The 26771-nt window shown below is 43.1% G+C and overlaps 1 protein-coding gene across 1 annotated transcript in view; it reads right to left on the reverse strand.

Moving 5' to 3' along the window:
- ENO4 (enolase 4) overlaps window positions 1-26493 on the reverse strand; it is a 43258-nt gene extending 16765 nt beyond the window's left edge. The window contains exons 1-9 of the mRNA XM_038758612.1: window positions 26479-26493; window positions 22584-22802; window positions 17526-17654; window positions 14527-14717; window positions 13399-13538; window positions 6912-7081; window positions 6691-6822; window positions 5110-5163; window positions 1092-1154 (exon numbers count right to left, since the gene is read on the reverse strand). Of these exons, the coding sequence (XP_038614540.1) occupies window positions 1092-1154; window positions 5110-5163; window positions 6691-6822; window positions 6912-7081; window positions 13399-13538; window positions 14527-14717; window positions 17526-17654; window positions 22584-22802; window positions 26479-26493 (1113 nt within the window). The remainder of the gene's footprint in view (window positions 1-1091; window positions 1155-5109; window positions 5164-6690; window positions 6823-6911; window positions 7082-13398; window positions 13539-14526; window positions 14718-17525; window positions 17655-22583; window positions 22803-26478) is intronic.
- Window positions 26494-26771: the final 278 nt, after the last annotated feature.

The raw sequence follows: 26771 nt of genomic DNA on the forward strand, positions 1-26771 counted from the left end.
TCCGCATCCAAAACAGTGACATGGGGTCAGAAACAGTTATTTGTGTGCCCTTTATAAAATTAAATAGTTGCCTCTCAAGCGAGTGCTCCTACCCTGCAGTTTTTCTGTGGATCAATGATTCTCCAGTGGCTGACAAACCTCCCCACTATGTGAACTCGGGAGTGGGGTGGTTCATTCTGAGTGGAGGCTTTGGGAAGACCAGAATACTAAAAGCCAATATTAGCAGGTAGTATAGTGATCAAATGCTCTGTGTGGGTCAATCACTGGATCAGCCACACCCACAACCAGATCAGGTTCTTCAAACACTGCAGTTTTAAAGGCCGGATCAACAGAAAAAATAGGATTGATTAACTGAACAGAAGAACCGTGTGTCATATAGAAAGGCAAGATTCTGGCTTACTAAACTAATCAATTACTCGATTGATGGTATTTTTGAGGGCTTAGTGTGTGCAGAGCACTGTAGCACTTGGAAAATACAACAGAGCTGGGAAATGGGATCCCTGCCCACAAGGAATTTGCTGCCTACGTGGGGAGAAAAACATTCAAATAAATCAGGATGCAATGGATTGTTTGCTCATTCAGCACACAGTGATTGTTACCTTTATCTCAATGTTTTAGTGGGAGAAGGCTTAGTTTGCATAAGGTATTGAAAATCATCATGGCCTAGTGGATAGAGCCAGTCAGAAGGACTGGGGTTCTAACCTCAACTCTGCCACTTGTCTGCTATGTGACCTTGGGCAAATCACTTAATTTCTCTGTGCTTCAGGTACCTCATCTGTAAGATGGGGCTTAAGATTGAGTCCCATGTGAGACAGACTGTGCCCAACCTGATGAGCTTGTATCTACTCCAGTCGCTTAGTACAGTGCCTGGCACATAGTAAGTGCTTAACGAATACCATTAAAAAATGGGTATTTGGAGTTCGAAGGTCTCTTTGTTAGACTGGAACAAAAAGCTTTTTGTTTCCTACCACTCTGGCTAGCCACACCCGTTTTAGGAAAGACATTTGTCATGCACCTTTCAAAATTAAAAGTTTCTTCTGGTCACTGATGTTAACTACTTGCAAGTTTGAAATCCAAATTCATTTCCTTACCAGAGATTTTTTGCTTCCATCACGAGCTTGTTTTTTATTCTCAGTTTTCTGAGGGCTGGAAGGCTATGGAAATTAACAAAGAAATATCAGAGAGCATCATGCAGGATTACAGGCCAGTCACCCTAGGAAAAACACCTACCGAATCATTCCCTGCCACTTCTTGACCGCAACTGAGCAATGTTTAAGGCCACATTTATATTGACTATAAAGTTCCAAGATTTTGACTTTGGAAAAGGGGCGGTCACAGGGAGGGGGAGGATCAACTCCTGGGAGGCAAAGGGCATGCACAATTGTCCTCTTAGAATTGGGGCAGTGGAAATTGGGAAACTAATTGCTCCACCTCAAAGATTTGGGGGTCAGGGCAAGCAGCTGTAGCTAGACCACCATGTCCCTCGAACTAGGATGGCTGGAAGATTTAACTCAGAAGTGAGTACACTGGGCTCTGTACAGCCTTGCCCTTTGTCCACATGGCTTCTTAGCATCACACACTTCTTCCCCTCTTAAGATGGTGATCTCACTGAAGTTTCTACATTCATAAAAGTCAATTCCTAACACATCACATGCCATCATTGCCTTCTGTTGTTTCAAGAGGTTCTCCCCCACACACCCAACACCCCTTGTCCTATGTTGGAGGATTACACAAAATTAAATCATGACCAACAGGTGCTTATTTGCTTTTAAAAGATTTTGCTGTTGTGGGTAGTGATGCTGCTTAACAGCCAAATTGATTCCCATTGGATCAGCTCTCTGTGCAGTGTAAACCTATGAAAATGCTGTATAGAGACCTGTTATTTATGGAAGGACAAGGTTCTTTAATGAACTTCAAAACTCTTTATCTGAAGCTTGCAACTTATTCCTCTAAACCAATTAGAATGCAGCTGTTTTAATAATGGTTCAGCACTAGATTCTCACCCTTTGTTACATAGAGTCACATAAGTTGAAAATCTGTTCCAGAAGAAATGACTGTTCTCTATTTAGATGGGCCTTTCTTTAAAAAAAAACAAAAACAAAAACCCCTTTTTAATAGCAAATAAGTGCAGCTATTCAGGAATCACACAGGAAAATTCAAGCAAAGTTATGTTGAGTGAGAATTTGGCACACAATAACTGTCACTCATCTGCAACAACACCCATCAGCCAAATGATTGCATTTGCAGCAATCACTCTAACTGGAAACAAAGCACTGTGATTGCAATAAACCACAGCCCTAGGATACATCTCCCATTTTGAAACTAAAAGCCATGGCTTGCCTGAAAGTTCATTTTAATAAATGCTCTGAATTGTCTCAAGTTTTAAGTGGCTGAGGAAAATCCTCAGTTAAAAAGATTCTATTCTTCGGTATTATCTTCTGTTTCATTAGCAAAATGAATGGGCATTTTATTAAACCCAGAAAGATGTATCATATAGCCTGGAAAAATCATTTTTTTGTGTGTGATCTCTATTCAATTTCTATCTTGTATTAAAAAGAAAACTCTGAAATTTATCAAACTCTAAAATAGGGCTTTTAATGATTTAATTCTTAAAGCATCATTAATTCCTAAAAATTTACAAATAATTAGATGCCGATTGTTACTAACCTGTAACTTTCAAATATGGTAATAGTAGTAGCCATAGCAATTATTGAGCATCTACTTGGTGGAGCATACTATGCGAAGCACTTAGGAAGTAGAGAATGGAGGGACATGCTCTCTTACAAGGAGCTTGCACTCCAGCTCTAACAAGCATAACAAAATATTTACAGCTAGTGTAATCAAAATAAATAACCGACACAAATGTTCATGAGTTCTGAGACGAATATAAGTAAATTTACAAGTGTTAGAGTTGGCTGAAGGAATGATATGGTTTGGGGTGCTGGAAAATTAACTGTGGAGGTGAGATTTAAGGAAGGGTTTGAATATAGGGAGAGGTGTGGTCTGCTGGATCTGGGGAAGGAGTTCCAATCCAGGGGAACAGTGTGTACAAGAAGACAGAGGAAGGAGAGTCAAGAGCGTGGTACAGATAGAAGGTTGACTTGGAAGGAATGAAGACAGTGAGTTGGGACCTAGAAGCATCCCAAAGAGAAAGCAGAGTGGCCTAATGGAAAGAGCACAAGCCTGGTTGTCTGCTATTTGGGCAAGTTACTTCACTTCTCTGTGCCTTAGGCTCATCTGTAAAATGGTGATTAAGACTGTGAGCCATAGGTGGGACAGGGACTGTGTCCTACTTGATTTGCTTGTATCTATTCCAGCACTTAGAATTTACTAAGAGTTTAAATACTATTTATAAAAAGGGAAGAGAGAAATAAGTAAGGTAAAGCCTTGAAGCTATTCCTTCTCAGTCTTTCACTGGATCCTCCTCTGCCTCCTATCTTCTAACAGTGAGGGGCTCTCAAGACTCAGTTCTGGGTCCTCTTATATAGTCTCCATTTGCATCCATTCCATTGGAGAACTCATTTTCATGGCTTTTACATCTGGCGCGTGGCTCAGTGGAAAGAACATGGGCTTGGAAGTCAGAGGTCATGGGTTTTAATCCCGCCTCCGCCACATGTCTGCTGTCTGACCTTGGGCAAGTCACTTCACTTCTCTGAGCCTCAGTTAGCTCATCTGTAAAATGGGGGTTAAGACTGTGAGCCCGACATGGGACAACTTGGTCACCTTGTATCCCCCCAGCACTTAGAACAGTGCTTCGCACATAGTAAGCACTTAACAAATGCCATCATTATTATTATTAAAAGGGTAACATTAAAGATGGAAATCAATCTGTAGAAAAGAGGCATAGTGGCTAGGGCTTTCCCTTCAAAGCCCTACTGAGAGCTCATCTCCTCCAGGAGGCCTTCCCAGACTGAGCCCCCTCCTTCCTCTCCCCCTCCTCCCCATCCCCCCCCGCCTTACCTCTTTCCCCTCCCCACAGCACCTGTATATATGTATACATGTTTGTATGTATTTATTACTCCATTTATTTTACTTGTACATATTTATTCTATTTTATTTTGTTAATATGTTTTGTTTTGTTATCTGTCTCCCTCTTCTAGACTGTGAGCCCACTGTTGGGTAGGGACCATCTCTATATGTTGCCAACTTGTACTTCCCAAGCGCTTAGTACAGTGCTCTGCACACAGTAAGCACTCAATAAATATGATTGAATGAATGAATGAATGAAGAACAACAAAAGAGTAGGTGGAGTTGAAATTAAGGCGTACATGAGCCATTCCATGAGTTTGGATAGGAATGGGAACATTGGAGAGAAACATGTTTTGGAGAAAGGGCTTTTTTTAAGTGGGGAGAGTTGCATAAATTCAAAGGTGAGAAGCAAGAGGGGAGGCAGGAGAGTAGGAACACGAGGGGAGGCAGGAGAGTAGGAGCAAGTGATTTTAGGAGGTTGGTGGGAATAAAGTCCAATAGGGGTGGGTTTAAAAGATCAAGTGGGAGGTCACTAGGGAGAAAGTGGGGACACACAAGAAAAATGAAGAAGCTTGATAAGGTGTTTTGTGGATGAAGGATCTCTCTCCTATAGTTAAGATGAGCCTTATGGGTTTGAGAGCCAGAGAAACTGGGTTCTCATCCTGGTTCTTCCATTTACCTTCTGTGTGACCTTGGGCAAGTCACTTCGCTCCTCTGTACCTCAGTTCTCCCATCTGTAAAATGAGGATTCAATACCTGTTCTCCCTCCTACTTTGACTGTGAGCCCCATGTGGGACAGGGCCTGTGTCCATCCTGATTATCTTGTATCTAACCCAGTGCTTAGTACAGTGCTTGGCACATAGTGAGCCCTTAATAATGGTATTTGGTATCTATCATTTTATCATTCAAGGCATATCTGTTTTTCATGAGCAGTTTTTGACTTCTAAATATCTCAAAATTCAGTAACTAGATTATCATTGTGCTTTACTAATGCTGGGCTTAACCTAGGTAGGTTAGCACCCTATGAAGTTGCTTAAATTCTATAGCAAATTGTAGATTAAACCTAGGAAAATATTCATAGTTGTTCTTAGTAACCATACTCATCATTTCATTAGGCAATCATTGAATCTCTTGACTTACCAGATCAAGCAATTTCATAATATGTTTCTGAATTTCTAAGAGCATTGTAAGACCCTGTCAATGGAAAAAAAATACATATCAAAAACTACCTAACTTTCTGAATTTTATAAACTAACAGAAAAGCCTTACCATCGACTTTAAAGCAATCACCTTGCCCCTTCCTACCTCACTGCTCTACTACAACCCAGCATGCACAATTTGCTTCTCTAATGCCAACCTACTCACTGCATCTTGATCTCATCTACTTCACCATCATCTCACCCACATCCTGTCATACCCTCCTTCTTCATATATGACAGTTAATCTCCCCACCTTCAAAGCCTTCATTTCCTTTCCTCCTTTTCCCTTCTGCATCACCCTGATTCGCTCCCTTCATTCACCTCCCCACCCCACCCCACCGTCCTAATGTACTTACCCATTATTTATAATAATGTCCATCTCCCCGTCTAGACTGTGAGCTTGCTGTGAGCAGGGAAAATGACTGCCAACTCATATTGTTATATATATTGTTATATTTTACTCTCCCAAGTGCTTAGAACAGTGTTCAGCACACAGTGTGCACTCAAATACCAAGATTGATATAACAGATCTAATTTCAGCAAAGAATAGCTGTAGAGAAACAGTCTAGAACAGGTCTACCAGAGGTATGCACAAACTCTACCAAAAATTTATTCCCAGCTTGTTCTTAGGAAAATAAGCAAGATTCCTTCTCTTTTAAGTGACATCACTTAATGTTAGTTTCAAAAACTGGACTTTGTTGATTTAAAATAACACACATCTGACTAAAGGCTCTTAACAGATGCTATGATGAACATTCCAATATTCTTCAAAGTATTCCGATCATAATTTCCCATTATGAAATCTACTACAGTTACAAAGCAAGGATGTTGGTGGGCTGTCAGAAACTCCACATACATTTTAGGAATTTCTCACCTACTTATCCTGCTACTTCTTTGAGAAGAGGGTCAGCTTTGGCCAGGTATTGCAAGAAGTTTTTGAGTGATCAAGCTCTTTGGGGGAGCGAGGGCTATATCAACAGAATCAGATCCTCTAGATCCTTTTCTTCTCCAGACAGTATGTCCATTATAGGCAGGGAACGTGACTACCAACTCTGTTGTATTGTGCTCTCCCAAGCGCTTAGTACAGTGCTACACAGTAAGCACTCAATACCACTGAATGATTCTCAAAATTAAACTGGATCAGTTCTTTCCAGCTGCTTCTCTCTATCACTCTTTCTGCAGCTACTGCTGCCTTACCATAATTCACTGTTTCTGCCCCTCCTGTCTTTAGAACTGCCCTTGAGCTACTAGTTTCTTTATTTTGGGTTTGCATGCTCCATAGATCGAACATTTAACCAGGAATAGGTATAACAAAGTTCTGATTTGCTTCTTGGTTCTGGGTTCTATGACTTTATTTCTTCCAATCACACTAACCCAAAAGGCTTTCCTCATCTTCCTTTCATTTCTTCTATATCACAAATGAGTAAGCCCTCAAATGTCCTAAGCACTTGGGAGAGTACCGCAGAGTTGGTAGACATGTTTCTGGCAAAGAAAATCAATGTGATTGAAGAGCATATGGTACTTGTTTGGCTGTTAATCCAGGGTGAGGTATACAAATCACTTCTTTCATGAGGTTCAGTTTACCAGCTGATGATTTTCCACAATTTAGAAGTGTCACCATAAGTAACGGCATAACCAGCTCCTTGGGCAGTTCCTGAAATTGGAGAGAGTCAGGTGAAACACAAGAATATTTCATCCTTTCTGTTTAATGGTACTCGACGTTGCAATAGGTAGTAAGAGTACCTGGTTGTGCTTCAGTGATGCAATATAGAAATATAGAGGGCTGTTTTTAAGGGCAGCACTGGTTTTGGCAACAGCTAATGACACAGTTGCTATTGCCATGCTCCCACTAAGCACAGGTTCAATAGGTTCTGCTGGTGGGATAGGTTTCTCTGGAGAAGGCTCCTTCTTTCCTGGGAAGAATAAAAACACCATCAAAATGTTTTCTTGCTCTCCTCGACCAAAAAGATATGCAGTCTTGAACCTTTTCTTCCTCACAATTTTTCCCTTGGTAGTATTGCTTTCCCCTCCACTGTCACAGCCACTATCTTAAATTAAGCTTTCATCACCTCACATCTAGGTAACTGTTGCAACCCCTTTGCTGGTCCACCTTAGGCAAGTCACTTAACTTCTCTGTGCCTCAGTTACTTCATCTGTAAAATAGGGATTGCAACTGGGAGCCCCTTGTGGAACAGGGACTGTGTCCAACCTGATTATCTTGTATCTACCCCATCACTTAGTATAGTGCCTGCCATATAGTAAGTACTTAACAAATACCATCATTATTATTAGCTGCTTTCAGTTTCTCTTCTTTTCGGTATCTCCTATCAGATCACTCACTCACCACTCCAAGACCTAGAAGTAGTTTCTGATCCAAGTTCTTGACTACCAGCTTCATTCAGTCATATTTATTGAGCACTTACTGTGTGGAGAGCACTGTATTAAATGCTTGGGAGGATACAACAATAAACGGACATATTCCCTGCCCACAATGAGTTTCCAGGCCCTCTATCAGCTGGCTCCATCACACCTGGATATGTTCTTCTTAAGCTTCAGCTCAGCTCCCATTCTGACATTCTCATTTATCCAAGCTAACTTCCTCACCATTCCCTATGCTCACTTCTCCACTGCTCACTCCATGACCTCCATTATTCCTCCTGCCTGGAATACAGATTTCCTCTTCTCCCTCTGGAGCCACTTGCCACTGATGTTTAAAACCTTACTAAAAGCTCAGTTTTTTATCTGAAGCCTTTCCTTTCCAGCTGCTGCTGGCTACACTATTACAGACCAAGTATTCTTCATCATCATCAATGGTATTTATTGAGCACTTACAGTGTGCAGAGCACTGTACTAAGCGCTTCAGAGAGTACAATACAACAGAATTGAAAATCGTTCTCTAGCTTATAGTCTAAGGGGGAGGCCAAAATGTGTATGAATAATTTACAATGTATAATTTATGGATATGTACATAAGTACTGTGTGGCTGAGGGTAGGGCAAATATTAACTGCCCACAGGTCACAGATCCAAATGCGTTGATAACGCGTTAATGCGGTGATAGGGAGATGGCACATGGAAAACACCTATACTGTGATACCCTTACTAACAGTCTTACTTAGTTCCATGAATATAGTGTTGTGAAAAAGCACTGATGTACAGTGTCTTTTAAGAAATCATGTAAAGTACATTAATTATTGCCAAGATCCAAAAAAAACTGCCAGTATAAATATTTTTATGTGATAGGACAGTATGGTTGGATGATCAAAATAGCCATGTAAATATGGACCAGTATTTTGAATTTGATTTTCTTACATATAAAGTAAATATTTAAATTTCAAAGTGACATCCTTCACATCCTATTCAGGAAAAAAGGTATCTTGCACTAAATTAGAAATTTATCATATCGAATGCTAAATTGAAATGGGTTTGAATTACTTTATTCAAGTCGGTCAAAAGACTCCAGAGGTTGAGGAGGAGGAAGGAAGGTGTTTAAGTCAGATTTTGTAGCCTTATCTCGGTGTGAGAGCAGAATAACTATTAAAAATGAAAACCAGTGTCAATTTACCATGTGAAGCATGGCTGATGTTTGTCTTCAGATCATTCCCGGCCACTTACATGTTTTTTTTATTTGGAAATTGCTAAGCCTAACATCTCTCATGTAGATTGTGATCCAAGTAATGGAATAACAAACTGGTGTCTGACAAGGGCATAGTACGGACACACATGAAAAGCTTCTTTGCGGAAGCTAGCAGTACATAGTTACTGGGCATTCAAAAATAAATACCTCAGTATCTTCATCTGTAAAATGGGGATTCAATACCTGTACTCTCTCCTCAGACTGTGAGCCCCATGTGGCAGGGACTGTATCCGACCTGATTATTTTGTATCTATTCCAGTACTTGGCACCTAGCAAACACTTAACAAATACCACAATTACTGATACTGATACTGATGAATGATACTACCCTGCCCCAAGAATGGGTCTTGTTTCTCAGTTTCTCCAGCCTCATTTTATACCCTTGGATGACCACCTCAGAGCTGTGCCATGATGTCTAGCTTTTATCCTACCCTTCTGCTAAAGTTACCTCAAAGCTGAAATCTACACAGCTCCTCAGGTTCCTAGCCTCTTAGTTGAGAGGGTGGAATGGGGCAGGATATAGACAAATTTCCAGTGTTCTACTAATTTTAATAAATATAGGGGAAGTGGTGTGGCCCACTGAAAAGACTACATCTGGATGTCTGCCCGCCATCTAAAACTCAATATGTCTAAGACTAAACTCCTTATCTTCCCTCCCAAACCCTGCCCTCTCCCTGACTTTCTTGTCACTGTGGTCGGCACTACCATCCTTCCCGTCTCACAGGGCCGCAACCTTGGTGTCATCCTCAACTCCACTCTCTCGTTCACCCCACACATCCAATCCATCACCAAAACCTGCCAGTCTCACCTCTACAACATTGCCAAGATCCGCCCTTTCCTCTCCATCCAAACCGCTACCTTGCTGGTTCAATCTCTCAACCTATTCCGACTGGATTACTGCATCAGCCTCCTCTCTGATTTCCCATCCTCCTGTCTCTCCCTACGTCAGTCTAGTCTTCACTCTGCTGCCCGGATTATCTTTGTGCAGAAATGCTCTGGCCATGTTACTCCCCACCTCAAAAATCTTCAGTGGCTGCCTGCCAACCTACGAATCAAACAAAAACTCCTCACTCTTGGCTTCAAGGCTCCATCACCTCGCACCCTCCTAGTTCACCTCCCTTCTCTCCTTCTACAGCCCAGCCCGCACCCTCCATTCCTCTGCCGCTAACCTCCTCACTGTACCTCATTCTCACCTGTCCCACCATTGACCCCCGGCCCACATCCTTCCCCCAGCCTGGAATGCCCTCCCCCCACACATCCGCCAAGCTAGCTCTCTTCCGCCCTTCAAAGCCCTACTGAGAGGTCACCTCCTCCAGGAGACCTTCCCAGACTGAGCCCCCTTTTTCCTCTTCTCCTCCCCAACCCCACCACCCTACCTCCTCCCCTCCCCACTTGTATATATTTGTACAGATTTTTTACTCTATTTATTTTACTTGTACATATTTACTATTCTATTTTGTTAATGATGTGCATATAGCTTTAATTCTATTAATTCTGATGATTTTGACACCTGTCTACATGTCTTGTTTTGTCATCTATCTCCCCCTTCTAGAGTGTGAGCCTGCTGTTGGGTAGGGATCGTCTCTATATGTTGCCGACTTGTACTTCCCAAGCGCTTAGTACAGTGCTCTGCACACAGTAAGCGCTAAATAAATACGATTGAATGAATGAATGAAAAGAGCATAAGATTCAGAGGCAGGAGACCTGAGTACCGATACCAAATCCACTCCTGGCCTATTGCGTGACCTTGGGCAAGTCCCTTAATCTCTGTGGACCTCTTTCCTCATCTGCAGAATGGGGATAAAAGATTCTGAGTCCCTCGACATGGACTGTGCCCCATCTCATAACCTTCTATCCACCCCAGAACTTGGCATACAGTATAGTCTTAGTAAAATGCCATATTAAATTTAGCAATTTTAATAATTAGAAAAAACATGGAAAGTAAAATAATCTTTTAGTAATTTTCTTCCATCTAAAAAGTTTAACCAGATGGGATGCAGTGCCTTTGGCTAAAGCTATTCTTTCTGCTAAATAAATTCTGCACCTTAATATAAACTGCATGTGTAATTTTGCACTCAGGAAAAAATATTATGGCTTACCAAAGTGTTAGTAATCAGTGCTATTATTACATCAATAAAACAAAACAATTTTGGAATAGTACTTGGTTTTCACAAGATCACAATTAAAAAATTAATTATAATTAATAGCGCATTCAACAGGTCCCTTTTCATTCCCAATATCAGGTTCATTCTGAATTGCATACAATTCCAAGCACTGAAAATGATGGTCATCAATGTGAAAAAATTTACTTTACTTCTCTATTTCAAACATTACCACTCCTATTTACATTTTCTTTTCTAGGAATTTGATGCTTTCCTCCCCAAATTAAAAGGCAGCAAAAGTCCTCAGAGTGTATATTGAACTTGTAAATTACACTGGATAAGGATCCAACTTAGATGAAGAATTTTTAAAAAATCAAGCATTTTCAAAGGTCTCAGTGGTAGGGACAAGCCCCTTTAACCACATGAGACAACCAAAGATTCATGGCTGATGAGATCAGTTGGCTAGAGATTTGAAAAGAGAGGAACTCTAAAATTTAACTCCCTTAAATGGAATAAGAGAACTCCAATTACCACAGAAGGTACCTGAGTACTGTTTTATCCCAAAGGTGCAACATGAGGTTACCTGAGTAACTATATGCAGCACCACTGAGTAGCCATCCTACTCACGTCTGGGTTCCACAAGATTTTGTGCCCCAAGGGTATACGTTAAGTGCTCAATGAATACTATTACTACTACTATTACTCCCTTGCAATTGTGGCATCTTAGTGAATCTTCCCAGGTAAAGAATACAGCAGAACCATTATCCAGTTTCCAGACTTGGATGTAAATGCTATCAAAACATGTTCTACTCTCACAGGTCACTATACCCTACCCAAAATGGTAATAAAGTCTCCTTCCCAGTAGAAACCTTAATCCCACTCATATATGCCTGTGGGTGGAGCTGACTGAAATGGGGGTACCCCAGGGGAATGGTCAAAGGATGTGGAGTGGTAATGGAGAAGCAGTGTAACCTAGTGGATACAGCATGGGCCGGGAGTCACAAGGACCTGGCTGCTAATCCCGGCTCTGCCACTTGTCTACTGTGTGACCTTGGGCAAGTCACTTAACTTCTCTGGGCCTCAGTGACCTCATCTGTAAAATGCAGATGAATACTGTAAGCCCCATGTGGGACAGGGACTATGTCCAACCTGATTAGCTTGTATCTACTCCAGTGCTTAGAACTGTGCCTGGGGCATAGTAAGCACTTAAATACCATTGTTATTATTATTATCCAGTGCCTATCCAGGACTCTAGCCCCTATGGCCAGCAAGCACCTGGCAAATGAACAGAGGTGGCCACCATGGCCCTGGCTGGTTGCCTTACCCTCATATTAGAGTGGTGCCAGTCGAGGCCAAAAGTGGGAGAAGGGCAGAGAGGGGAGAGAAGATGGAAGAGCTAGGATGTCCTCAGAACAGGCTGAGGGACAGTCCTAGACCAACCTTTCTTGCACTGGACATCCTGACAGTGGTGGCAATGACAATGACCCTTTAATTCATTCTTTCCCACACCATCTGCCAGTTTTACCCACAAGAACCTGTGTCCAACCTGACCTTATTCATGTAAACTAAGTTTGCAATCTGTTATAGTAATTATGTTATTTGTTAAGCATTTACTACGTGTCAGGCACTGTACTAAGCAGTGGGATGGATACTAGCAAATCAGGTTGGACACAGTCACTGTCCCAAGTGAGGCTCACAGTCTCAATCCCCATTTTACAGATGAGATAACTGAGGCACAGAGAAATTAAGTGACTTGCCCAAGGTCCCACAGCAGGCAAGGGTGGAGCTGGGATTAGAGCCCATGACTTTCTGACTCCGAGACCCGTTCTATCCACTATGCCACGCTGCTTCTAGGGACCTGTAGGTCAAATTGGGTCAAGGTGAAGGAATGCAGGTCTTGACTTGGATTCCACCTCCTTGGTAGTTAATAATATGATTTATTAAATAACAAAAATAATTATATTTGTTAAGTGCTTACTTTACGTCAAGCACTGTTGTAAGCACTGGGGTAGATACAAGCTAATCAAGGTTGGACACAGTCCCTGTCCCACATGGCGCACTCAGTCTTAATCCCCCATTTTACAGATAAGGTAACTGAGGCCCAGAGAAGTTAAGTGATTTGCCCAAGGTCACACAGCAAAGTGGTGGAACCAGGATTAGAATCCAGGTCCTTCTGACTCCCAGGCCCATGCTCTACCCACTAGACATGCTGCTTCTCCCTACTCCCTTTCCTTTCTGAGTGTCCCAAGTGGATCTGTATCCCTTAAGCACTTGATATCCACCCCACCCTCTGCCCCACAGCCCCTCTCTACATATCTGTAATTTATTTTAATGTCTGCCTTTCCCTCTAGACTGTAAATTCCTTGTGCGCAGGGAACAGATCTACCAATTCTGATTTTGGTATAGCACAAACAATCTCCAAAGCTGCAGTGCCTGAGCCCTCCCTGCTGAAATCTTTCCTGGAGACAACTTCATAGGACAATCATCCAAGACCTGGTTTATTTCCTTTCTTTTTTGCCAGTGGCAAAACAGGTACCAGTGATGGTTCCAACACAGGGGATAATGCATTTTCTTCAGCCTTCTCTTGTTCTCTACTTTCTTTGTCTTCTTGTGCTTGCTTTTTAAAGTATTTCCTGGATGGTAGAGAAATGATATTAGAATGAAGTTCTCAGATCTACTATTCTAAAATTCATCTCACAGTAGAATTTCCAAATTGAAGGTTCAAAATCAAAGACCATACAATGAATTCTTCTTTCCCGCTAATCTCCTCACTGTACCTCGTTCTCGCCTGTCCTGCCGTCGACCCCCGGCCCACGTCATCCCCTGGGCCTGGAATGCCCTCCCTCTGCCCCTCCGCCAAGCTCGCTCTCTTCCTCCCTTCAAGGCCCTGCTGAGAGCTCACCTCCTCCAGGAGGCCTTCCCAGACTGAGCCCCTTCCTTCCTCTCCCCCTCGTCCCCCTCTCCATCCCCCCATCTTACCTCCTTCCCTTCCCCACAGCACCTGTATATATGTATATATGGTTGTACATATTTATTACTCTATTTATTTATTTATTTATTTATTTTACTTGTACATTTCTATCCTATTTATTTAATTTTGTTGGTATGTTTGGTTCTGTTCTCTGTCTCCCCCTTTTAGACTGTGAGCCCACTGTTGGGTAGGGACTGTCTCTATGTGTTGCCAATTTGTACTTCCCAAGCGCTTAGTACAGTGCTCTGCACATAGTAAGCGCTCAATAAATACGATTGATTGATTGATTGATTGATTGATTTCAATTTCTTCAGAACCAATCCAGGAAAAGTTTAGCAAATCACTGCACTAAGCACCTGGGAGAATACAATACAATACAACACAGTTGGTAGACATGTTCCCTGCCTATAACGAGCTTACAGTCTGAATCAGTTTTCACTGAGGCTTTCATAGGGACCTGGGGACAGAAGAATGACACGGGAGCATCAGGATAAAAAAAATTGATTTGATCAAAATCCTCTAACCCACACTCATTATCTCTGTTTTAAACACTTTTTTACAACACATTTTTTAGAATATGATTTTAAGTTGAAACAGCTCCAAGTATAAACAATCTTTAAAGATACATTTATTTCCTTGCTAAGGCTTACCCAAGTAACTTGTCCACTTTATACTGGTCAGTAGGCTGTAGCCCTAGAAGCATTTCATTCAGGGGCTCATTTACCCAGCGCAGCGCAGTGATGATGGCTTCATTCCTTTCTCTTTCCATTGTAAGCATGAGCTCTGGGGCAGCATGGTCAAGCACTTCAAGGTGAGATGTAGTTGTGGTGACAGAAATACTCTGAAAATAATGTAAATTATTTTTACAAACAATTACTGATAATTTTTTTTTTACAGCTGGTAGGTGAAATGGACCCAATTTTCTTTACTGGTTTATATGCTCCTAATGTTGAAGTATTTATCTTTTCACTTAAGGAACTTTTTTTGTGATATTTGTTAAGTGCTTACTATTTTTACCAGGCACTGTTCTAAGCAGAGGGATAGATAAAAGCTAATCAGGTTGGGCAAAGTCCATCTCCCACATGGGGCTCACAGTCTTATTCTCCATTTTACAGATGAGGTAACTGAGGCACAGAGAAGTTAGGTGATTTGCTAAAGGTGTCCCAGCAGACAAGGGGCAGAGCTCGGATTAGAACCCAGGTCCCACTGATTCCCAGGCCCATGCTCTATCCACTAATAATAACGATAATAATTATGGCATTTGTTTAGCACTTACTATGTGCCAGGCACCATGCTAAGCACTGGGATACACACAAGCAAATCAGATTGGACACAGTCCCTGTCCCACCTGGAACTTATAGTCTCAATACCCATGTTGCTTCTTGCTTGTTTGTAGAGGGCTTTCCAAATTTGCATTAAAAATATTATTTAAAATAAACTTCAATATTAAGTCCAGAAAAGTAATGTAATAAAATCCCAGGTGCAAATCTCAGTTTTTATTTTAATCCCCAATTCAGCAATAAGTAATACCTGGAATAGTCTGGCTGAAGAACTCCCTTACCAGTGGTGATCCCCAGCCAAGATGGTGGAGGGATGTTAAATGAGAGAAATGAAGCCAAGTAATTAGTACAGTGCTCTGCACATAGTAGGTGCTCAATAAATATGACTGACTGACTGAATGAATGAATGAATAATTATTATGGTATTTGATGATTGCTACTATGTGCCAAGCATATAGTAAGTGCTGGGGTAGATACAAGATAATCATACTGGGGATAATCCTGTCCCACTCAGAGCTCAGAGTCTAAAAAGGATTTAATCCTTGATGTACAGATGAGGTAACTAAAGCAAAGAGAAGTTAAGTGACTTGCCCATGGTTACAAAGGAGACAAGTGGCAGAGCCAGGATTAGAACTCAGGTCCTCTGACTCCCACACCTAGGCTCTTTCCATTATAATAATAATGGCATTTGTTAAGCGCTTACTATGTGCAAAGCACTGTTCTAAGCGCTGGGGGGTACAAGATAATTAGGTTGCTCCACATGGGGCTCACAGTCTTAATCCCCATTTTACAGATGAGGTAACTAAGGCACAGAGAAGTGAAGTGACTTGCCCAAAGTCACACAGCTGACAAGTGGTGGAGCCGGGATTAGAACCCATAACCTCTGACTCCCAAGCCCGGGATCTTTCCACTGAGCCATACTGCCTAAACCCAGCCTATTCCCCACCTCTGGCTACTTGCCTGTTTGGGCCCTGGAGGCTGTCCTGAGGCCAGCAGCAACACCAAGATGAGAGGAAAAGGGCTGAGAGTGGACAGACCTGAAGGCCTTACGGACACAGAATCAGATATACTGAGCCATGGTGGGACTATTGTTTTAACTTTTCAGAAACACTGGTCCGATTTGCCCACTACATCAATTTGGGCCCGAACATTAGGTTGGGCTATTGTAGATTACAGGCAAAAATCATCTCACTCTACACAGACATGGCCCTTTGGGTTATCATCTTGGGTGTATCAAAGTTTATCTGCAGGACTTTCAGCAAAAGGAAAGGAATCAACCATAAACAATACCTAGCAAATCATCATCAATTGTATTTATTGAGCGCTTACTATGTGCAGAGCACTGTACTAAGCGCTTAGCACTGTACTAAATGGTGTACATATATATATATATATATGATGCTAAACTTCAATAATGAATTGCCATTATCACATTTTTATCAATCAATGATATTTACTGAGCACTTACTATGTGTAGAGCACTGTACTAAGCAGTTGAGGGAGTATAAGGGGCATTAGTAGGAGCTGTTAATCAGTCTGGCTCTGTGGTCAATCAGGTGCGCAGAGTGAAGTTAAACTCGTGGGCAGGGAATGTGTCTGTTTATTGTTATATCGCACTCTCCCTAAGCACTTAGTATGGTGCTCTGCACACAGTAAATGCTCAATAAATATGATTGAATGATCTTCTTGCCCAAGATTGTGTAAGCCCCGCATGGGACAACCTGATTACCTTGTATCCCCCCAGTGTTTAGAACAGTACTTGGCACACAGTAAGCGCTTAACAAATGCCATCATTTTTGAGAAGCAGCGTGGCTCAGTGGAAAGAGCACGGGCTTTGGAGTCAGTGGTCATGGGTTCAAATCCCAGCTCCGCCAATTGTCAGCTGTGTGACTTTGGATAAGTCCCTTAACTTCTCTGTGCCTCAGTTACCTCATCTGTAAAATGGGCATTGACTGTGAGCCCCCTCTGTGGGACAACCTGATCACCTTGGAGCCTCCCCAGTGCTTAGAACAGTACTTTGCACATAGTAAGTGCTTAATAAATGCCTATTACTATTATTATTATCATAACAATTTTGACATGCTGAATAGGTCACAAATCTCTCCCTAAATCAGATACAATGACCCTAGTTCACAGGTGAAATCCATTCATTTTTTTCATCTTTCCATTAGGTCTCCCCTGTGGAGACAGTTACATGAACCGCACATGTGGCAGGAAAGATATCCTAAAGATAATAAAACAATTAGTAGAATAATTTAATTTGTACACTTTTGACCATTACTACAATGATTTCTTCTGAAATTCAAACACCATTAATCAATTGCCTCTTGTAATGCTTTGAACCAGAAGAATAAAATAAAGTTACATACTTTTTCGTAGTTTTGGACAGTGCAGAAGATTTCCACTTGAAGAGTGGGTTGACCAATCCCATCAAGAACTTGTCTTCCAATCATTCTGCATATTGTAGGAGGCTTTGCGAGCTCAGCAAAGCAGTTAGCCTTTAACAGGAAAGAATACAAAAGTAGTATTATATCCAACTTCTCTTTATAATAATGATTGTGGTATTTGCTAAGAACTTACACTTTGCCAACCTCTGTACTAAGCACTGGGGTAGATACATGATCTTCAGGTTGGACAGTTCCTGTTCATATGGGGCTCACAGTCTAAGTAGGGAGCGGAATAGGTATTAAATTTCCATTTTACAGATGAGGAAATTGAGGCGATGACAATTTAAATAACTACCCCAAGTTAACATAACAGGCAAATGGCAGAGCCAATATTAGAACCCGGGTCTTCTGACTCCCAGGCCCGTGATCTTTCCACTATGTGATCTTGCTTCTCACCTCAATAAAGATGGGCAATCTTGATTAATCCTGTCCGAAAAGGAACTATCCAGGGTCAGGAACACAAGAGCTAAATAACTGGGGGGATCCAATAAATCAGTGGTATTTACTGAGCCCTTACTGTGCACAGAACACTGTACTAAACACTTGGGAGAGTGCAATACAACAGAGTTGGTAGCCCAGTGCCTGGCCCCAAAACATTTACAGTCTGCAGGGGACGGCTGACATAAAAATACATCATATATGGGAAATAGAGTATAAGGATATGCACAAAAGTGGTGTGGGGATCCACACCTGAAGATTTTAATGTACAAGATACACAAAAGCTTGAAAAGTACAAAGTGGGTTAGTAGCTGAAACTTGTAAATGGGATCCAAATTTTATGTTAGAGCAGGAATGAGTAGTTTTGGAAGTCAGAGGAGGGACATGATATACTGAAGAAGGCAATGGTAAAGCAAAGGCACAAATAAAGAGGGCTATTTTTTATGGGTGTGTTTTTCATGTAATTATGTTTGTACTAACTGCTAATAGAATTTTTTTTATAAAATTAAAGGAAAGCTTTACACAAGGTAAGGATTGCATCCTGTTTCTCTAACTACTTCACCATATACATTTCAAGCATCTCCCTTGGTACTGTTCTGTGCCCAGATGCTAAAATCTTGGCATTTTGATGACAGCATCCAGATTTTTTTTTAAAATGGTATTTGTTATGGCTTTACTATGGACTGGGCACTGTACTAAGCACATGGGCTGGGGGGTGCGGGGCTAGGGGGTGTAATATACAAATTAAGAGGTTGGACATAAGATCATTATAGGCAACCTGCTAATTCTGTTGCACTGTACTCTCCCAAGCACAGTGCTCTTCATATAGTAAGTACTCATTATATACCACTGATTGATACAGTCCATTTCATTCATTGTCATATTTATTTAACACTTATTTTGTACAGATCACAGTACTAAGCACTTGGGAGACTATAATACAACAATAAACAGACATGTTCCCTATCCACAGCGAGTTTACAGTCTTGAGGAGGGGAAAGTTTGGGGCTCACAATCTTAATCCCCATTTTACAGATGAGGTGTTTTGAGGCACAAAGAAGTTAAGTGACTTGCTCAAGGTCACACAGCAAAGAAGCAGCATGGCCTAGTGGTAAGAGCACGAGTTTGGGAGTCAGAGGGTGTGTGTTCTAATCCCAGCTCTGTCACTTGTCTGCTGTGTGACCTTGGGCAAGTCACTTACCTTCTCTGTCTCTCAGTTACTCCATCTGCAAAATGGGAATTAAGACTGTGAGCCCCACGTGGGACAACCTGATTACCTTGTATCTACCCCAGTGCATAGAACAGTGCTTGGCACATAGTAAGCACTTAACAAGTACCATAATTATGATTAAGTGGCAGAGGTTGGCTTAGAACCCAGGTCCTTTCCCAGTCCTGTGACCTTTCCACTAGGCCACACTGACTTATGGTGCACACATAAAGGGGACATTGGAGGCTTCCCACTAGAAAAACGCATCTTCCCCGTGCTTTCCCCCACCAGCCGCTGCTCAACGTGGCTTAGTGGTATGAGCCCAGGTTTGGGAGTCAGAGGTCGTGGGTTCTAATCCCATCTCTACCATCTCCCATCTCCACCACTTGTCAGCCGTGTGACTTTGGGCAAGTCTCTGTGCCTCAGTTCCCTCATCTGGAAAATGGGAATTAAGACTGTGAACTCTATGTGGGACAACCTGATTTCCTTCTATCTGCCCCAGTATCTCAGAACAGTGCTTGGCACATAGTAAATGCTTAACAAATACCATCTTCATCATCATTATTATTATCATTATTATTATTATCTGTTAAATGGGGATTAAGACTGTTAGCCCCACGTGGGATAACCTGATTTCCTTGTATCTACCCCAGTGCTTAGAACAGTGCTTGGCACATAGTAAATGTTTAACCAATATCATTATTATTATTATTATTATCTGTAAAATGGGGATTAAGACTGTGAGCCCCACGCGGGATAATCTGATTTCATTGTATCTGCCCCAGTGCTCAGAACAGTGCTTGGCTTGGCACAAAGTAAGCGTTTAACAAATACCATTATTGTTATTGTTATTATTATTATTGTGTATATTTGTACATAATTATTACTCTTTATTTTATTAATGATGTGTATATAGCTATAATTCTTTTTATTCTGATGGTATTGGCACCTGTCTACTTGTTTTGTTTTGTTGTCTGTCTCCCCCTTCTAAACTGTGAGCCCATTGTTGGGCAGGGACCGTCTCTATATGTTGCCAATTTATACTTCCCAAGCGCTTAGTACAGTGCTCTGCACACAGTAAGCGCTCAATAAATACGATTTAATGAATGAATGGTCAGCTGTGTGACTTTGGGCCAGTCACTTAACTTCTCCGTGCCTCAGTTCCCTTATCTGTAAAATGGGGAGGCAGACTGTGAGCCCCCCGTGGGACAGCCTGAACACCTTGTATCCTTCCCAGCGCTTAGAATAGTGCTTGGCACATAGTAGCACTTAACAAATGCCATTATTATCATTATTATTGTTATTATTATCTGCACATATTAAGCGCTCAATAAATATGATTGAATGAATGAATGATCTGTAAAATAGGGATTAAGACTGTGGGCCCCATGCAGGATAACCTGATTTCCTTGTATGTGCCCCAGCGCTCAGAACAATGCTTGGCTTGGCACATAGTATGCGCTTAACAAAAACCATTATTGTTATTGTTATTATTATCAGCTGTGTGACTTTGGGCAAGTCACTTAACTTCTCTGTGCCTCAGTTCCCTCATCTGTAAAATGGGGAGGAAGACTGTGAGCCCCCCGTGGGACAGCCTGATCACCTTGTATCCCCAGCGCTTAGAACAGTGCCTGGCACATAGTAAGCACTTAACAAATGCCATCATTATTATTACTATCATTATAATTATATGTAAAATGGGGATTAAGGCTGTGAGCCCCACGCGGGTTAACCTGATTTCCTTGTATCGGCCCCAGTGCTCAGAGCAGTGCTTGGCCTGGCACATAGTAAGCACTTAACAAATACCGTTATTGTTATTATTATTATTATTATTATTGTCAGCTGTGTGACTTTGGGCAAGTCATTTAACTTCTCTGTGCCTCAGTTCCCCCATCTGGAAAATGGGGAGGAAGACTGTGAGCCCCCCGTGGGATAGTGCTCAGAACAGTGCTTGGCACACGGTAGGCGCTTAACAAATACCATTATCATCATCATTATTATTATTATTACCTGTAAAATGGGGATTAAGACTGGAAGCCCCCCGTGGGACAGCCTGATTGCCTTGTATCCTCCCCAGCGCTTAGAACAGTGCTTTGCGCATAGTAAGCACTTGGCAAATGCCATTATTTATTTCCTATTTTAGGGACCGTCTATATGTTGCCGAATTGTAGTTTCCAAGCGCTTAGTCCAGGGCTCTGCACACAGTAAGCTCTCGATAAATACGATTGAATGAATGAACCCAGCACTAGTAGGGAGAGGCGTTGAGCAGCAGAGATTGCCCCCGCTAGTCAAGACCAGCTCAATTTCAAGTAATAGAGCGGTCCTTTAGATACCATTATTCAACATTCACAACTTTTCTGTGCCTCAGTGACCTCCTCTGTAAAATGGGGATTAAGACCATGAGCCCCACGTGGGACAACCTGATCACCTTGTAACTTCCCCAGAGGTTAGAGCAGTGCTTTGCACATAGTAAGCGCTTAACAAATGCCATTATCATCATTCCAGCGCTTAGAACAGTGCTTAGTACATAGTAAGCGCTTAACAAATGCCAACAGCGTGGCTCAGTGGAAAGAGCCCGGACTCGGGAGTCAGAGGTCATGGGTTCTAATCCCGGCTCCGCCACTTGTAGGTTGTGTGACTTTGAGCAAGTCACTTAACTTCTCTGTGCCTCAGTTACCTCACTGGAAAATGGGGATTAAGACTGTGAGCCCCACCTGGGACAACCTGATCACCTTGTATCCCTCCCAGCGCTTCCAACCGTGCTTTGCACATAGTAAGCGCTTAACAAATACCATTATTATTATTATTCCAGCGCTTAGAACAGTGCTTGGCACATAGTAAGCGCTTAACAAATGCCATCATCATCATTCCAGCGCTTAGAACAGTGCTTTGCACATAGTAAGCACTTGGTTCAGTGGAAACAGCACGGGGTTGGGAGTCAGAGGTTATGGGTTCCAATCCCAGCTCCGCCGCTTGTCAGCTGTGTAACTTTGGGCAAGTCACTTCACTTCTCTGTGCCTCAGTTACCTCATCTGTAAAATGGGGTTGAAGACTGTGAGCCCCGCGTGAGACAACCTGATAATAATAATAATGATGGCATTTATTAAGTGCTTACTATTTGCAAAGAGTTTTCTAAGCGCTGGGGAGGTTACAAGGTGATCAGGTTGTAACCTCCCCAGCGCTTACAACAGTGCTTTGCACATAGTAAGCGCTTAGTAAATGTCATCATTATTATTATTAACAAATGCTATTATTATTATTATTATTATTATTATTATTATTATTAGCCGGAGGACCCTGCTGGACCGCGCTGCGTATGCGCGCCAGTCCCCTACCAGATGTCCGTAGACGTCCGGGGGCTGGAGGTAGAAGGTGGAATTGAGCAGCTCTTCCAGCCGGCTCGGAACCTCGTTCTCCCGGTAATAGTCCACGGCCCGCCGCCTCAGGGCGTCCAGCTCGCCGGTGGCCTTGGAGATCCGCCCGGATCCGGACCCAGCATCGGCCCCGGCCCCGGCAGCAGGGTCCATGGGCGCCCGTTCAGCGTCTTCCCGTCGCTAGGCAACCAAACGAGATCCGGCCCCCACCCATTGCGAGAGTTCGCCGGGGCCTCTCCCTGCCCTTCTTGTTCATTCATTTATTCAGAGGTATTTATTGAGCACTTACTGTGTGCAGAACACTGTACTAAGCGCTTGGGAAGTGCAAGTCGGCAACATATAGAGACGGTTCTTGCTCTGTAGAGTAATAATCATCATCGCATTTATTAAGCGCTTACTATGTGCAAAGCACTGTTATAATAATAATAATAATAATAATGGCATTTATTAAGCGCTTACTATGTGCAAAGCATTGTTCTAAGCGCCGGGGAGGTTACAAGCCACGTGGGGCTCACAGTCTTCATCCCCATTTTCCAGATGAGGGAACTGAGGCACGGAAAAGTGAAGTGACTTGCCCAAAGTCACACAGCTGACAAGTGGCAGAGACGGGATTTGAACCGTGACCTCTGACTCCAAAGCCCGGGCTCTTTCCACTGAGCCATGCTGCTTCATAGTAAGCGCTTACTCTGTGCCAAGCGCTGTTCTAAGCGCTGAGGTGGTTACAAGGTGATCAGGTTGTCCCACGGGGGGCTCATAGTCTTCATTCCCATTTTCCAGATGAGGGAATTGAGGCACGGAGAAGCGAAGTGACTTGCCCAAAGTCACACAGCTGACAATTGACAGAGTCTGAATTTGAACCCATGACCTCTGACTCCAAAGCCCGTGCTCTTTCCACTGAGCCACGCTCCTTCATAGTAAGCGCTTACTGTGTGCCAAGCGCTGTTCTAAGCGCTGGGGAAGATACAAGGTCATCAGTGTAGGAGAAGCAGCGTGGCCCAGTGGTAAGAGCCCATGCTTAGGAGTCCGAGGTCATGGGTTCTAATCCCGACTCCGCCACTTGTCTGCTGTGTGACCTTGGGCAAGTCACTTAACTTCTCTGAGCCTGTTACCACATCTGGAAAATGGGAATGAAAACTGTGAGCCCCACGTGGGACAACAGCTTGTATCCCCCCCAGTGCTTAGAACAGTGCTTTGCACATAGTAAGTGCTTAACAAATGCCGTTATTATTATTATCAGGTTCTCCCAGGTGGGGCTCACATTCTTCATCCCCATTTTCCAGATGAGGTCACTGAGGCACAGAGAAGTTGTCACCTGCCCAAAGTCACCCATCTGACAAGTGGTAGAGGCGGTATTAGAACCCACGACTTCTGGCTCCTAAACCCGGGCTCTTTCCACTGAGCCACGCTGCTTCCCTAGTGCTCTGTATCCCCTTAGCGCTTCTCAGTGTAAATTGGCTGGTTTTATCAGCTTGGTTGGGCAAGGAGGGGAGGCACGGATAGCTTCAAGCCTTCGAAGGATTTTGCCTGAATCCTTATACAATTAACAAATGCTTCAATTATTTTTTTTTAACCTCCCAATTGATCCTACCCTTTCTCCCTCCTATTCAGACTGTGAGCCCCATATGGAGCAGGGGCAATGTCTGACCAGATTTTTTTTTTACATGGTATTTATTAAGCCCTTACTATGGCCAGGCACTGTACTAAGCCCTGGGGTACATACAAGCTTGGACACAGTCCATGTACCACATGGGGCTCACTGTCAATCCCCATTTTTACAAGTGAGGTAACTGAGGCACAGAGAATAATAATAATGATATTTGTTAAGCACTTACTATGTGCCAAGCACTGTTCTGAGCGCTGGGGTAGATACAAGGTAATAAATGATAATAATGATGGCATTTATTAAACGCTTACTACATGCAAAGCACTGTTCTAAGCATTGGGGAAGTTACAAGGTAATCAGATTGTCCCTCGGGAGGCTCACAGTCTTAATCCCCATTTTACAGATGAGGCAACTGAGGCACAGAGAATCAATCATATTTTAATCAATCATATTTATTGAGCGCTTACTATGTGCAGAGCACTGTACTAAGCGCTTGGGAAGTACAAATTGGCATCACATAGAGACAGTCCCTACCCAACAGTGGGCTCACAGTCTAAAAGGGGGAGACAGAGAACAGAACCAAACATACCAACAAAATAAAATAAGTAGGATAGAAATGTACAGGTAAAATAAATAAATAAATAAATAAATAGAGTAATAAATATGTACAACCATATATACATATATACAGGTGCTGTGGGGAAGGGAAGGAGGTAAGACGGGGGGATGGAGAGGGGGACGAGGGGGAGAGGAAAGAAGGGGCTCAGTCTGGGAAGGCCTCCTGGAGGAGGTGAGCTCTCAGCAGGGCCTTGAAGGGAGGAAGAGAGCTAGCTTGGCGGATGGGCAGAGGGAGGGCATTCCAGGCCCGGGGGATGACGTGGGCCGGGGGTCGATGGCGGGACAGGCGAGAGCGAGGTACAGTGAGGAGATTAGTGGTGGAGGAGCGGAGGGTGCGGGCTGGGCAGTAGAAGGAGAGAAGGGAGGTGAGGTAGGAGGGGGCGAGGTGATGGAGAGCCTTGAAGCCCAGGGTGAGGAGTTTCTGCCTGATGCGCAGATTGATCGGTAGCCATTGGAGGTTTTTGAGGAGGGGAGTAATATGTCCAGAGCGTTTCTGGACAAAGATAATCCGGGCAGCAGCATGAAGTATGGATTGAAGTGGAGAGAGACACGAGGATGGGAGATCAGAGAGAAGGCTAGTGCAGTAGTCCAGACAGGATAGGATGAGAGCTTGAATGAGCAGGGTAGCGGTTTGGATGGAGAGGAAAGGGCGGATCTTGGCAATGTTGCGGAGCTGAGACCGGCAGGTTTTGGTGACGGCTTGGATGTGAGGGGTGAATGAGAGAGCGGAGTCGAGGATGACACCAAGGTTGCGGGCTTGTGAGACGGGAAGGATGGTAGTGCCATCAACAGAGATGGGAAAGTCAGGGAGAGGACAAGGTTTGGGAGGGAAGACAAGGAGCTCAGTCTTCGACATGTTGAGCTTTAGGTGGCGGGCGGACATCCAGATGGAGATGTCCTGAAGGCAGGAGGAGATGCGAGCCTGGAGGGAGGGGGAGAGAGCAGGGGCAGAGATGTAGATCTGGGTGTCATCAGCGTAGAGATGATAGTTGAAGCCGTGGGAGCGAATGAGGTCACCAAGGGAGTGAGTGTATATTGAGAACAGAAGGGGACCAAGCACTGAACCTTGGGGAACCCCCACAGTAAGAGGATGGGAGGGGCCACTGAGCCACGCTCCTTCTCAGGTTGTCCCACATGGGGCTCACAGTCCCCACAAGCGTGGTTTACTGGAAAGAGCACAGGCTTGGGAGTCAGAGGTCGTGGGTTCTAGTCCCAGATCCACCACTTGTCAGCTGTGTGATTTTGGGCAAGTCACTTAACCTCTCTGTGCCTCAGTTCCCTCATCTGGAAAATGGGGATTGAGACTGTAAGTCCCATGTGGGACAACCTGATTACCTTGTATCTCCCCCAGTGCTTAGAACAATGCTTGGCACATAGTAAGCTCTTAACAAATACCATCATCATCATCATCAACCCCTTCTGACTCCCAAGCCCATGCTCTAATCACTATGCCATGACTCGCTGTAGGTCACACAGAATTCAAGTGGTGGATCCAAGACTAGAACCCAAGTCCTTCTGATTCCTAGCCCGATGCTTTGTCCAGTAGGCCACACTACTTCTCACACGGATTATCTTGATTCTGCCCCACTGCTGCTTAGTACATAGTAAGTACTTAACAAATACCATCATTATTACCCTGATACCTGTCATGTCCTCGAAACATATTTTCCCAGCTCCTTTTAGCTACCACTCTAACTCATTTTAGAAGCACCTTGGAAAAAGGTCACTGGGAGGAGGGATCACAGCTTTATCAGCCAAATAGTTAATCAGTGGTGCTTATTGAACATTTACTGTGTGCAGAGCACTGTAATAATTGCTTGGGAAAGTATGATATAACAAGAGTTGGTAGACAAGTTCCCTGCCCACAAAGAACTTAAAATCAATCATTTATTGAGTGATTACTATGTGTAGAACACTGTACTTAGGAC

This window comes from Tachyglossus aculeatus, chromosome 16 (assembly GCF_015852505.1).
Source record: "Tachyglossus aculeatus isolate mTacAcu1 chromosome 16, mTacAcu1.pri, whole genome shotgun sequence".
Classification (NCBI taxonomy): Eukaryota; Metazoa; Chordata; class Mammalia; order Monotremata; family Tachyglossidae; genus Tachyglossus; species Tachyglossus aculeatus.